Below are 14,859 nucleotides of genomic sequence, written 5' to 3' on the forward strand. Positions count from 1 at the left end.
CATTATTAATTTTGACTTAAATAGTTCCAGTAATACCAAATTTGGTAGTATTGATGCAATAAGACATAAGATCTATTGATCGGTTGATTTAAGACTCAATATACCCCGCCAATCGTTTCAAGACACGATTGTGCGGGCGCAAGGAGGCGCCATACTTGGTTAGATATATGTATAATAAGTTTAGTAGTAGATAGAAGATCGTTACATAGGGAAATTAAATGTTTAAACAGTTTCACTTTTCCCTAATTATAATCCTTTGAATGACCTTTGGTAGCTTAAGACCCTTAGCTACTAGAATCCTTCCTCTGTACCCCCTGGGGGGATTTCGAGGCACCTAACGTACACTGTAATCAGTGTAAGGTCAACTAGTACTTACCAGTACTAGTAAAAAGTGCCCCGTTACACCTGGTAGCACTTCGTAGTCCGTTCAACGGCCCACGCACGTTCCATCCAACATGGACATATTAGACATGTTGGATGAAGAAGGAGGAGATTCCAAGCCCCTCAAGAAGGTTATCACGCAACACGTGAGAGATTTACTCATTTGAGTGACCTCGAATGAAGAGCGATCAAACGAATGAGTTCGGTCGTAGGCGGGCCAGCCGTTCGCGCTATGCTGTACACTGGGCAGAGATGAACAGCATGCGGCCATAGCCGAGTTCATTCAACACGAACTCGACCGGGCCCAAGAGAAAGTAGCCTTGCTTTACCAGCAAGACTCTCAACACATAGAGGTATTGAGAGAACAGGGTGTTCAACAGATGGAATCGTTGAGACAGCAGCATTTACATGCTGCTAATGGGCCGACGCTTCCGCGTCGACCCGAAAGCTTAAAGATAGAAATCTCTAAGCTTAAGGCAGTCAAAGGCGACTCCCTTTTGAGATGGTTCGTCGAGTTGGACGACACCATAGAAGCTCGTCGTATAAGTGATGATGCGACGAAAGTGAAATTTGGCATGTCCAACTTAGCCGGACGTGCCAAATCTTGGGCCGTGGGGCTCAAGCTTCACGACTCCTTAGTCTTTGGGTCGCATGAGGTCTATAAGACCCGGCTTTGACAAACATTTGAGCCACCACGTGCCGAATTCAGGGCTTGGGCTGAGCATCTGCATTTTAAGCAGGGCAAGCGTGACATTAACGCTTATGCCCAAAATACACGATACCTGTTCAAGTGTATCGTGAGTCATCCAATTGATGAACAAACACAGGTAATTGTTCATTAAAGGTCTTGCAGATGACCACTTAAGACCAACCTGTTCCGGCTAGCATTAGAGTCGCTAGACAAAGCGATCTCGATAGCGGAACAGGAAAACTTCAGTCTTTAACAGGTTTTTGTGCACTCTGGTGCTTACAGTCCACCAAGGCGACAAGATAATGGAGGTCCAGAACCCATGGATCTATCGTATGTAGAGAGCGAAAAACCTCGCTCTTCAAGTTACAAACGGTTACAAAAATGTAATCGTCGTCAAAAGATGGGCCACTATGCCTATGAGTGTAGTGCCCCACAGTCAGCGCCTAAAAACACTGAGCGAAAAGACCGACCTCTCGCTAGACACAGCGGAGGACGCGGATCCGACGCTGTTGCGAAATCGCAACGGCGAGGAGGATCGTCAAAAAACGGTCGAGGTCAGTAGGTTTGGAGCGCTCTACTGATCTAGCAACGTCAAAAGAATTTGCAGGCCTTTTGACGAAAGTTGCTCCTCACACACAAACATTGTGTGTAACCACCCCAGGGGGTGAGTTTAACCTCATCACCCTGAAAACAAAAAGTGTCAAATAAGTTGTCACTTAAGTTCCTAGTCGATTGTAAGGTGTCGATTAATTTTATTAGACGCCAATCGCTTGAAGATCGCAGACTCAATTCATTGAGTGCAATATCCCTCTAGCGAGGATGAGAGTGCGCCTAGCAACAGGTGCATCTGTAACGGTTAAGAAACGTGTAGTTGGTATCCAATACACGGTAAAGGGTAAACAGTACGATGATGATTGCATCGTACTAGATTTAAATGACAAATTTGATATCATCGTTGGATTACCATGGCTCAGAAAGTACGAATTATGTATAAATTGGGAACATCAAGCCGTGACGATGCCTGTCTCTTGTTCATCAGATGGCCAACCGATGAACGTCTTGGAGCCTCCACAAGCGTGTTGATGTCCTACGAGTGGATGCGATGGCCTCACTTGTGGTTCGGTCGTTAGCATGACTGCGCAAGACCTCAGTGTGAATGCCCAACACACTGTGGAATTAGATCCCGACGGATGTGCACAAGCACAGGCAGCGTCGAAGTTCGACCACTCGAATAAGTTGAGTGGTAAGAAACAAGGATGCTTGCTTTAAAAGCAACATCCGATAAATTTTTAAATTCCCGTCAATAAGAGACAGTACGACAATCCTAGATCGACTGGAAAGTCGATCGTAGAGGATCTCGCTATGGGCAACCACAGCTAGAGGCAGTTGGGGAGGATAATCCCCAAATATTTTCTGTAGGAATAAGTTCCCGGAAACCTGTGGTCAAAGGTTCCTAGATACATTTGGAAATGAGTTCTAACGAAGAAACTGAGACGATCATTGTCTTCGTAACAATGGATCAAGTGTAGGCGGTTATTCACTTGATCTATTAGCGCCTTCGAAAAAATAACTTCAGAGATAACTCAATTGCTAACACTAGAACTGTAACGGTTTTTGCGTGATCTGCGTAGTGGCAAAACCAAGCAGATCTGCGTACTTGTCACAGATGACAATTACGTGGCCGATATTCGGTCGGCAATAGTATTTTTTGAGAACGAACGGATTCTTTGTAGCTCCTCGATGGACGAAGTCTCCTCGATGAGAAGACTCGGATTGAACGTCTTAAGTCCCAATCCTGAGAGTCTTTGAAAACTAACCCTTGATATAAGGATTCAATTGATTTTAAGGATAATCAGTACCGTACGAGTTGCCTAAGGATAAAGGCACTCGAAACGAAATCGAAACGAAATCGACATGAAATCGACAGGAAATCGACATGAAATCGACCTAATCCCAGGTTCGAAATACTGTGTCATGAAGCAATGGCCATTGTCTCGTGAACAAGTATTAGCGATCGACAAATTCTTTGCCGATCGCTTAGCAGCGGGCCATGCGACGGAATCAACTTCCTCACATAGCTCTCCGACCTTCTGTGTGCGTAAAACAACAGGAGGATGGCGGATTGTGCATGCATTCAATAAACTGAGCGCTGCAACCGTATTGCCTCAAATGCCGATACCACGAAAAGACGTAATCATTGATAGTATGTTAAAGAGTACTATCTTGTCGTCAATGGATCTGATGGATGGATTCTATCAGATCCTTATGCGTGAACAGGACATTCTCTCAAGAGGTATGCTAGGGGAGTGGCTAGTCTTGCCATAGGGACATAGTAATGCCCGTGCGACATTTAATAGATGTGTAACCAATCTGTTGAGATCGGTGCAGAATTTAGCACCGAGCTTTTGTGATGACGTCTCCGTTCATAGCAGAGCCATGAACGGGAAGTCGGATGTTGAAGTACATCGTACCCACGGCCGAAAGGTTTTTACACTTATGCGTGAGCGCAAGTTGTATGCAAATCTCAAGATGTGTATATTCGCTGCAAGCGAGAAACCACTTCTTGGTGCAACGTGGGTAAACACGGTGTACGCCTGGATCCAGAAAAGATCAAGGCGATCACCGATTAACCTGTGCCGGTCGATGTAAAGGGACTTAGAAAGTTCCTCGGCCTAGCGGCGTACCTGCACAAGTACTCACGCAATCATGCCGAAATGACAGTACATATTTCTAAGAAAAATGTAAAGTGGTCATGGAGCTGATTGTCAGCGTTCCTTCGAGGCTATTCAGCAAAGCTTGATGCAATCGCCAATCCTGGCGGTTGCGAATCAAGACCGACCTTTTCATGTGGTCTGTGGCGCCAGCGATTTTGCAATTGGCTGTGCGTTAACGCAATATGACACAGACGGCGCAGAGCGCGTCGTCTGTTATCATTTGCGTCAGCTTCAACCAGCTAAACGCAACTATTTGTGCATGACAAGGAACTTCTTGCCATGAAATACGCACTAACTAAGTTTAGGGTCTGTCTCATGGGAGATAGACCGTTCATTGTATATACGGACCATGCGTGTTCGCAAAGAATGGCGAGATAGTTGTCTTTCTCCTCGGAGTATAACTTTTCCGTGGAGTACAAACCAGAACGACTTATCGTCGATGATGCCCTATCGCGGCGGCCCGATTTTGAGCTGGCTACGAAAGAGAGGGAGCATAAGGCTACTGTTGCAAGAATAAATGTTCGGTCACCAACATCACTCGACAACGTTAGAGAGCTTATCAAGAAGATAAAGGTTTTAAAGGGTTGATGGATTGTCGATATTGTGTAGATTCTCAACAGATCGATACACAACACGGAACGGGTTACAGTATTACGCAGCCATTGCTGGCGACATATTTCGTGTCGTCATTCCCACCCATAAAGATTTGCGTTTACGCATCATGTACGAGTGCCACGATGCACCAATAAGTGGTCACTCGTGGACGTTAGAAGACCTATCCCACGATAAGTCGCGACTTCTACTGGCCACGCCAGGATGAGTTCGTCCGCTAGTACATTCGTGCTTGCAAAGTTTGTCAACGGGTAAAGCCCAGTGCTTCATCCCGTGCTTTGTTACAACCTCTGCCTGTTCCGGCAGAGGGCTGGCAGTCCGTATTCATGGACTCCGTCTTCGGATTCCCCGAAGACACCCACAAGAATAATGGTATTCTTGTTTTTGTTGACCGTTTTAGCAAATTAATACATCTTGCTGCAGTACCGGAGTCGATCACAGCCAAAGGCTGTGCTCGTGTCTTTCTTGACACGATATTTCGACTCATGAGTTACCCCGCGATCTGGTCTTAGATCGAGACCCTAGATTCACGGCGGAATTTTGGCAAACTGTGTTCAAATTACTTGAAACACAATTGAAATGTTAACTTCTGATCTTTCTGAAACAGAACGCAATGCGCCTCCTTGCGCGACGCCTAATCGTGCTTTGAACGATTGGCGGGGTTGATTCAATCTTAAATAACCAATCAATAGAACTAATGTCATATTGCGTCAATATTACCAAATTAGGCAATATTTTGAACTATTAAGTCAAAATTAATAAAATTACCAGAATTTAATCTGGGCCGTATAAAAGTTGATTCACATTTTGTACTTTTTTATTCCTCTCGTAGGAAATAACATTTATTATTTCTCGTATGAGAAATAATATCTATGTAGCGGTACACACCCGTTGACCCCCCTAAACAATAGTCACTTAGTGAATAATGTAAAGTGAACAGAGAGTACTATTACGTCTCTCTCGGTACATTAGCACTTGTTGGTTTTAATTTAATTCCAACTTTTGATTGCGCATGGTTTCGAAAGCCGTGCGCGTCGCCTATGAGGCCGCAAAGCTGGCAGCTGCACCGCTCGGTGCAGCTGTTAGCGATTCAAATGATTTAGCAGACGCTAATGCGTCTACTTTGGACCTCTTACTTCTATTGAAGGTGACCAGTATAAGTCACCTGCTTCTCCCATTTCTGGTGCTCTGGGATAAGTCATCTACTACTCCCATTGTAGGTGACTGGTCCGAGTCGGCGTCTCGCCCGAATCGGTGGCAACTGTTAGGCCTCCGGATCAACTGGGGCCGCATCCGTTAAACCTACGGGTTCAGACGTGACAACCAAAGAGGTGATAACGAAGTTGTTTTACACCTCGTCAGAACCTTTTAATATGGAGTCATCTTGTGATGACTCCATGGACGATGATAATTTTGGTGATGTCACTATGCATCACGAGGAGCGAAACGATTGTAAAGGTCACTTTGGTAAGCATACTACTGGTAATGCTAGTATGCATCATCAGGGACGGAGTGATTCTAAGGATCACTCCGAGAGTAATGTTGGCGTTAACATTAGCATGAACCAACGGGAGAGGGACCGCATTGTTTTGCGGTACGCTCCCGAAATTAAGCCCTGGTTGCCCTGTAAGGGCAAACTGACTCGTTGGTCTTGCATGACCAACGATCGATACCATATTCTGATATTCGACTCACCCAGACTTCATAAGCCTTGTAAATACGAAACCGAATTCTTTATCGATGCCTCTTTCCGGCATCGTGTTATACATGTAAGCGGGCAATCATTTGTTCCAAGATTCGGAAGCAGTTGTACAGAACGTGCAAAGCATAGGGCGAGAGGTCTGGCTTGACAAACTGGATGTTTTGCGTAATTGATTTGAAAAACGGGCCGTTGTCGGTGCACGCTACAAGTTTGTCTTAACATGCAGGGTTGCCTTGCCTCTCGTGGGGGGCTCATCTATGCTATTTTAAGAGGTCATGCCACAAAGGAGGCATACTCTCTTAAATACCCTCATTGGAGGACGCACATCTCTTGCGAGATGCGCGAAGGATTGAGAACCTCCAATCCTTCTACGAGCGCGGGAAGCGTTCTTTCTCGGATGGACCCTCTGTCGTGGAGGATGGGTCTCGTCGTACTATCAAACGAGACCCGAAACGTCCATCATTAGTTGGGAACGAGGTTCCCAGCTAACATGCGAGGTTGGATACTCTCGCCATCGAACGAGATAACTCGTTCGAACCCCTTCATATGGCGGGGGTTCAAGAAGCGATTAGCTAGGAAACGCTTTTTACCACTTGCATTCGTCAATATATCTGGAGGAGAGAAAAGAAATCGGGTTCGCCTCATTTGCCGAACCCGAGTCAACACCGTGGCTTGGATTATGTCCTTCGTAATTGACAGGAGGACATTGATCACGAACGCTCCGTCGTGCAAGTAGCGGTGGCGGTCGATGGTGTTTCTCGTGACCAGTTTAAAACCTGTGCGCAAGTTGCGGTTGATCAACTGGCGAACGAACGGGCATTAGTCGCTTCAAAACGAGCTGGAAACAGCTTGTTAAAAGCTCGCATCCTTGGAGGATGTAGTGGAACGTCTGGTTCGTGATAACCAAACTCTGTTCCCTAGACTATTATGCTTTGGCTCGGGACCATCAGGCTATGGCAGACGCCTAAGTCCGTTCAGGTGGGATTCGGAACCGGAAGAAGCCTCGTACGGATGGTTCGGGCGAAGACGCCTGACATTAAACGAAGGATGCGTACGCATCCTACGGAGCAGCTCGATCGTGTATGCATTGCCTTGGCGGTGTAGTACACGAAAAGGGCTGATATACCTGTGAAGTAATTTGTTACTACCCCCATTCGTCGCTACATGTTTTGGTAGGTTTACCGTACACAGTAGGACTAGGTCATTAATTTAAAAATGAAGGAATTTTTGCTCTTCCATTTTGTCAGAGTTCCGTTTCTGTTGGTCCACAGCATCAGCGATGGAACCCCGTACGAAACGGACCACTGCTTCTATAGCCAGCAGGAATTCTTCAACTGACTCGGTTTTATTCTTGTCTTTAGTACGACCGGTGCGCACAGCGGATATAACAATCTCTTCATTATTCAGAGCATTATCGTTCTGATTACTAATATTGTTTTCGATGCTGGGTCATTCAGCATCGTGATTGAAGTTAGTAATAAAAAAATTATGATAACTGAGTTTGTCCACTTCAATGTTAAATAAATCAACATTGGTATCCTTCGCATTCACCTTAGCTAAAGCAAGAGCTAGAAGGTTCTTTGCTCGAGCGAGTCCCCTCCCCCTGAATAAAAGTCACTCTTAAACAAGGTGGGTATACGTGGGTGGCGTATAACATTCAAGAAAAAATGGTGTGTGCTATGTAGAAGCATGCACAGAATTCTTGATGGCAAATTTCACCATCGGCAAGATCTCGCTCCAACTCGTGAACAACTGGACGTATCCGCGAAGTATCTCTTCGAGAATACGGTTTGCCCCCTCCGTCTGACCACCAGTAGATAGAAGATCGTTATGAAAGAGCTGAATATATTAATACAGTTTTACTTCTCCTTATTCTAAAGCCTTAGAATTTGCCCTTAGTAGTTAAGACTTCTTAGCTACTTAGAAACTTCCTCTGCACGTCATATACGTGAAGTAGTAGAGGCCAGTGTACGTTGACTAGTACTGTTATCAGTTTTAGAAAAAAGTGCCTTGTCACATAGAAGCTCTTAACGCAAAAACGCTTCGGCATTAGTTGTAGCGTGACACCTTTCGCTTATACTGCATCAGTACTAGCTAGTTTAAACTGATAACAGTGACGGTAAAGGTGCCTCCGAATACTTCACATACACGACGTGCAGAGGAAGGTTTTAAGTTGCTGAGAGTTCCAAGCAACTAATACTAAGTTAGACTTATCACAGGGAAAACAGTTGAACTGAATTAATATGTTCAAAATTTTACGTATTCGTATCTTCTTGACTGAATTTGTTTATTAATCTAAGGATGCATTTCGACTCATTGCTTGTCGCCCACTCGCGCGTTTAGCAGCGATCGGCGTTTTTTTAAAGCATAAAATCAACCAATGAACAGAACTGCCGCCAGGCCGCTACAACACTTACCGTGTACGGTAATATTGGAAATGTTAAGTAAAATTATTAAAATATAAAAAGTAGGGAACCGGTATTGGCACACACCCCTTTTGCTATAGCCACACCCCTCCCTCCCCGTCTGTTTGTTTTTTTATTAAAAAAAAGAACAGATTAAAAATGACAACATGACACATTTTTATTTTTGCGCTGTATCGCAAATTAACAATCATTCCTTTAGAGTCGTCGTAAGATCCCCTTTTGGAATTTGATACACCATCACACACCCTAAATTACATTAGGGAATCGCTATAGCCACACATTTTATCTATCTACATGAGAGTAGTGCAATGGGTGTGACTGCCCCTGAGCACATCGAAAACCGTATTTTCATTTGGCGATGTTGGATGTACTGCATTTAACAGGTGAGAAAAAGCCAAGAGCGCCCGCACTTGATTGGTAAGTCATAAAAAACGAAAGAGAGAGCAGCAAATCGAGCACAAGGGGGAAGTTGAGCTGAAAATAATCGACAAGGGTCGGAGGCGCGCTCTTGCGCATGCATGTTAGTTAGTCTTTGGCGGTCAAGCAAAGGATAAATTGGTTTTACTTTACTTTTACCAAGTTTTGCGGAAGTGCATACTTACCTTTCAAATAAGCGAATCTCAGTGGTCTTTTTATGTTCCCACAATGAACTCAACAGTTCTGCCTGTCGAGAGCCTTGCTGATCAAGGAAGGCTACTGTCTCCTTCGCCTCGTCAAGTTATTGTTATATGAGCTTGGCGATGGCTTAATGGAGGGCGGCATCTCTGTCCAAACCGACAGCATGACCAAAATGGCACCATTCCCTACGGTCGAGCTTATTCGTTCGACCGCACTTCTTTGTATGTCAGCAAGCCAGCCACAATTTTCTCATGTTTCAGGTTTTGTCGGCTTTCGCTCGTAATTTCTTTGTTGGAAAAGTATCTTGCTATTAAACAAAGAAGTGACAAAATATTGGAAGTCTTTCTGCAGGCATTTGGAGCTACTAAAGCCGGGAAGGCCTGCATAAAGGTTTATCATATGAAATTTAGTTATCAACAAGTTGCTACCATTTCGCTACTCTCTAAATACAGAAATAGATAATTTAGGAGTTTGGCTATACCGGTTCTTAAATGTAGTTGGCGGGCAATTGGCGATCTAAAGACGATTGTAAGAAAAACGGTTGATTTTTAAATGACCATACAGTGAAAATATTTTATATGACGTTTTTATTCAATACAGACGGGGAGGGGTGTGGCTATAACAAAAGGGGGGTCTATACCGGTTCCCAAATTATATCCTTTATTATTCCTCGAACAGGTAATAAACTTTATGTAACAGGCACCCCATAACATATAGTGTGTTTGTTTTTTGGCAAGACGTCTACATTAAAATAAGGCAATGATCCATTTATGATAACGATTTTGCTCACATTGCAGCCTCAACGGAGAATAGTACAGAACAGCACATGTTTAGTCCACGCGACTGGTTCATACACAAGTACTTTGTATCATTTGGCGAACTACTACCAGCAAACAAGTCATACGGATTCGTAACCTACGAAATTGCAGCCAGATGAGACATCGAAAAGAAACGACCTTACCTTTTCTTGCTCAAAAAGTGTTTTGAAGGCATATAATCGTGTGCTGGCGTCATTAATGATAAAGCTATTGCAGAAGGCCACGAACATAATTTTAGCAGCGAGATTCTATATGAGTCGTACCGAAATGCTGTAATTTAAGTCACCGGCCGACAAAGCTCAACGCATTACAAACGAGAGTATTCATAAAAACTTATAATGGCGAGAGAGAGGCGTCATATGTGTCTGCAAGATTTACTATTTTTCTTTGGGATCCGTTAATCTCCTCTCAGGTTCTGGTAAAATCCACTCAGTTTGATATAACACTACATGCTTGGCTAAATTCCAAGCTGAAACGCCATCTTTAAATGGCTTGTTTGAAAACCATTTTCTCTACAATCAGCTTCAACAGCACGAGTACACTGGCGCTTTTTTTCGCCGGCATCTCGAGCCGTAAGACGGGCGCTGATCCGTGTCATGTAACTGCCGTCGAGAAGCTGCGAATCCTATTAAGTGCTACAGTACTGAACTGATTGTACACCCATTTGCCGTGCTCAGACGTGGCCGTAACGCGCTGAGTTCTTGATGGACGCGTGGAGAGGACTGGGCGAGTTCTGCCAAGACTAGGCTCCTTGATAATCGGCCCTAGACGTGGAAGGGATGCTAGACCAATTTTGCCAATCATTCCCGATGGCGACGCTTTGTTTCTTGTGTGTACGGATCCAGACATTGTGAAAGCTATAGAAAAGCTATTTTAACGCCGATTCCAGTGCGTGATACGTGATTCGTCCTAGGATGATAATGTTATTAGTATGAGAGTTGATTGAAGATGGAATACGCACGAATGTGCGACGCTGCGTACCTGTTGACGGACATCGATATTGCCCAAGCTGCAAAGGGTTCTACTGGCTCGCCTAAGCGACGCGTGAAAAGAGCGAGCGCGTATTTAATCCACAACGTTAATTAATGATCGCGTGTGACATTTTTCACGTCATTTTTTTGTGTAGGCCAGGTTGTCTCCATCGATGCTTTAGAAATCTACGCGTCTAGAAAATAATTGAATAGCACCGGCGCCTCATTGCTTCCAGCCGTACAAGTTTTGCACTACACGCAGACGCGCTCATTCATGGCAGAATGAGTTTACAAGCTTGCGAAGCGCGTTGTGTCGCGAATCGAAAACACGGAGAAGGCAGTGCTGGTGAGCAGTGCCGTGGGATCTGACCGCGACATTTTCTCTCAGGCTCGCTATCTCGCGCCGATTCACCAAGCTTATACAATAGAATGTTCTTGTTAGTAATAAGTAGCACTCAGTTTACAGAATAGAATCGTGAACCGTAAAATAGTTTAATAAGATGTGAAGCAGAGCCACCTTGCTCCTTAAGTCGAGGAAGACTTATAGACTCAGAGAGACACTTATTCTAAGAAAATTATAGGTTTAACAACTTAGTGAGTTGCACAAGCTCGTAAAGCTTAACGAAACCTAGTACTAGGGATGCAGGGGTTTCGTAAAACCAAGTGGCACCTAGTGCCCGACAGTATATACCTTAGAAAGTTTTTTTCTCTCATAGACAATGCGCAAGCCTTATGAAGGCACTAGACGCTGTAAGATCTAGAGGGGATTGAATCTAAAACCTTACCCTAGCCAAATTAAAATAGATTTCGGCCGCTAGATTTATATCTGGCGTCTGCCACATATGTTACCCATAATAAAAAATGAGATTTTGCTGATTAGGTATTTTAAATAGAGCAAAAAAAAGGATATCTTACCCATACAGTAAACGTACCAAAACAACGTCCATCAACTGAAGTATGCTCCATTACAAGAATAATGCGAACTGGCTGAATGATTGCAAATTGAGCACAAAATAATTGACGTCGATAGGCAGCAAACGGGCGGTGCTACCATATCGTCTACTACCAGGTATGCATTATGCATGCATAAAATTAGCCAATCATATCAGACTGAGGGGGGTTTACCAGAAACTGAGGGGTGATTAACGGTTCCTCTTTCTTTTTTGTAACGGAGCACTACTGACTTGTACTGCTTCAGTACATGTCCACTTTGCACTGCTTCAGTGCGAGTGGTGCCTCACGTCACTTCACGTACACTAGTACGTGCAGAGGAAGACTCTTTAAAAAACATTTTCTTTAAAGAGGGTTAAAAGTAAACTGTATTTAATATAATTAAGTTCTTCTGTTTTCTATCTATTTATACTAACTTAATTATATGCTAATACTAAACAAGTACTAAAATCTTATCTGTCTCACTCTTTGCGCTCGTCCAGCGCTGACTGGGCCGCGGAGAAAGTAGATATAATGGTCTATATCTACCAATGTATAAGCTTATAGAATATTGCCATGTAAAGTAATATTCTCCAAATATTATCTACCTTTTAGATAATATATTAATAAACAACCTTTGGGTGTTAATTTCATCTAACAATACACACCGTCACATTTTTACTAAAGTACGAATAAAAATGTAATATCAGGAATGGCCTATGAGCAACCTTTTGACTGAAATGACGAGTACTTGCATAGTTCTGACGTGTGCTAATCAATGCATTAGTTCAGATTAATCTCACTAAGCTCTACATCTTCAACGTTTCCAGCATCCAATTTCAATTGCTTCACGCTTTTTAAAGGAATTGCGGTTGAAACAGAGCTAGGAGTGAGTCCACAGACAGCATCATTAAGGGGTGTATACTGATTTCTCCACCGCTTTATCATTGCAACCACCACAACAAAGCCAATTGCGACGTTTGCAACGACTGCAGCAACGAATAGCACCATCATAAACGTATTTGCCTCGCCAGAGTCACTCTTTGCGATTATTGCATCGCTACTGACGCTTGTAATGCCGGAGATATTCATTTTGCCTAGTTGAGACGCGTTAAAGTGGTTCTCGAGATTGGCAATAATATCGTTTATTACAGAAAAGTTGGGAGAGCCGACGCCAGAAACCGCATCCCAGCCAGCAGCAGCACTAAAGGATTCGTCACAAGGTGTATTGCCCCGACGATGAGCTCCATTATTCCCTACGACCACATCGTGAAAGGCGTCGGGATGAGTTTCAGAAAGATGGTAGAGAAGTGGATTAATAAAGCCCAATGGACTCTTGCCAGCATTTAATCGCACGTCGTTCCAAAGAGTCACCATTGCGCCAATTACTGGTGTGGATGCAGAGGTTCCTGATACAGGCGAAATCTGCCCTTTGATGAAAATGAGAAAGTTTGAGCCTAAAGCAGCTACGTCAGGATAGGCTCGACCACTTTCGCGAAAAAAATTCGGCAACGTAGGTATATTCCAGGTTTTCATATACCTCTCAACGGCTGTGCGCTGGTACTCTGGAATTGAGTAAATGTTTGAAAATCCACCACCAGATGTAATCATACCATTGGTCTCGGTACTGCAGACCACCTCTTCCTTCGTGCGAAAGAACATTTTTGCTGCCTGTTGTGATTCTGCTAGGAGCATTGTGGCACCAACAGAAGTAATATACGGACTAGAAGATGGCCATTGCGGGCCACTTTTTTTGCACATGTCCTCCATTGGAATTTTTTCAAATTCAGTGCGCAGTCCAGTGACACCATCGTCTCCACTGGCAACAAGAACCGTGATTCCACGTAACCCCATCTTTATAAAAAGGGTGTCTAGGGTGCGCGCGTACCCTGGTGAGACGTTAAAAATATGCTCTTCGTCATCTGAGTAGCTGATTGAGACGACGAGTGGAGGATTCTTCTGCGCGAGCACATCCTCTGCAAACTCTAAAAATGGCTCATCATCCGAAGAGTACGGATTTGTGCCGTTCATGCTCCAGAGATACGTCGTAGCGTTCCGAGCTAAGCCCGTGATATATTGCAAGTCTAGTGATGACTCAAGGCTCGGGCGTTCAGCTTGATTAATTCGATTGCCTTTTTCAATGATCTGTGGTATGCTCTCTCCTGGCAAAAACTTAGAAAAAAATCGAGCTAAATCCTGAGGGTCATAGGCCTCTTCAAAAAAGGATGGCACACATTGACTGTTGCTGGCGTTAGTAACTCTAAGGTCGTCTGGAATATTGTACATTGTTCGAAGTTGCGCTAAATTATTTACTGTAGTGCCTGGAAACTCCATCGTGTCAGATGACGAGGCAGATCTTAGCGCTCTCAATCCAAGTGGATGCGTATTTACACTTACAAATGAGACATAATCTTGCAAATGCTCTGGCACCGATATATCCGTCAATGCTCGCATCATCCTGTGCCGCTTCCAAGCCGGAACACTCTCTAGCTCCTCCGCCTCATAGTGATGAATTTGCGTATGTAGTAAACGCTCAGCGTGCTTCACCTTCATCGAAATCTTGTACAAATTTGATGTAGCCGAAAATATCCCTACGCTTTCAAAAGGTAATGTTCCACTTATCCACTGTCGGACTGCATCAAGTGCCCCAATTGTTGGCTGTGAAAGTTTGTCTATTTCCTCTTGGGCGAGATAGTGGCCATAGGCAATGCTTCTAGCAATGAATAAGTTACGGAATTGAACGATCAATCGAGCTCAATAACCAAGTTACAATCTAAGTAGTACCTTGGATCCGAAACTTGGTAGAATTCTTGCTCTAGACCACCAAAGTCGGCTGGATAAAGGCCAATAACTAGCGGTATTTCTTTCTCTGGATCGGCACGACCCTGAAGAGCATACCCTTTGCTAGAAAATCGTTTGAAGCGCGAGGATGTATCGTATGCTGTGGCGGATAGGCTCAAAGCGAGGGGGCACAGTGCTGCAACGAACGACAGCAT

General features: G+C 44.1%; 2 protein-coding genes across 2 annotated transcripts; both read right to left on the reverse strand.

The window, feature by feature from the left end:
* Positions 1–9,930: 9,930 nt before the first annotated feature.
* CCR75_008732 (uncharacterized protein) lies at positions 9,931–10,192 on the reverse strand (the record flags this gene model as incomplete). The annotated part of the gene is made up of 2 exons (XM_067966782.1): positions 9,931–10,059; positions 10,106–10,192. 2 exons carry the CDS (start codon positions 10,190–10,192, stop codon positions 9,931–9,933), a joined length of 216 nt encoding a protein of 71 aa, XP_067820317.1.
* Positions 10,193–12,622: 2,430 nt separating this feature from the next.
* On the reverse strand, positions 12,623–14,859 carry CCR75_008733 (uncharacterized protein; the record flags this gene model as incomplete). The annotated part of the gene is made up of 2 exons (XM_067966783.1): positions 12,623–14,576; positions 14,648–14,859. 2 exons carry the CDS (start codon positions 14,857–14,859, stop codon positions 12,647–12,649), a joined length of 2,142 nt encoding a protein of 713 aa, XP_067820316.1. The 3' UTR covers positions 12,623–12,646.

Source organism: Bremia lactucae (genome assembly GCF_004359215.1).
Source record: "Bremia lactucae strain SF5 chromosome Unknown BlacSF5_NotPlaced_49_SHOA01000009.1_1371882bp, whole genome shotgun sequence".
Classification (NCBI taxonomy): Eukaryota; Oomycota; class Peronosporomycetes; order Peronosporales; family Peronosporaceae; genus Bremia; species Bremia lactucae.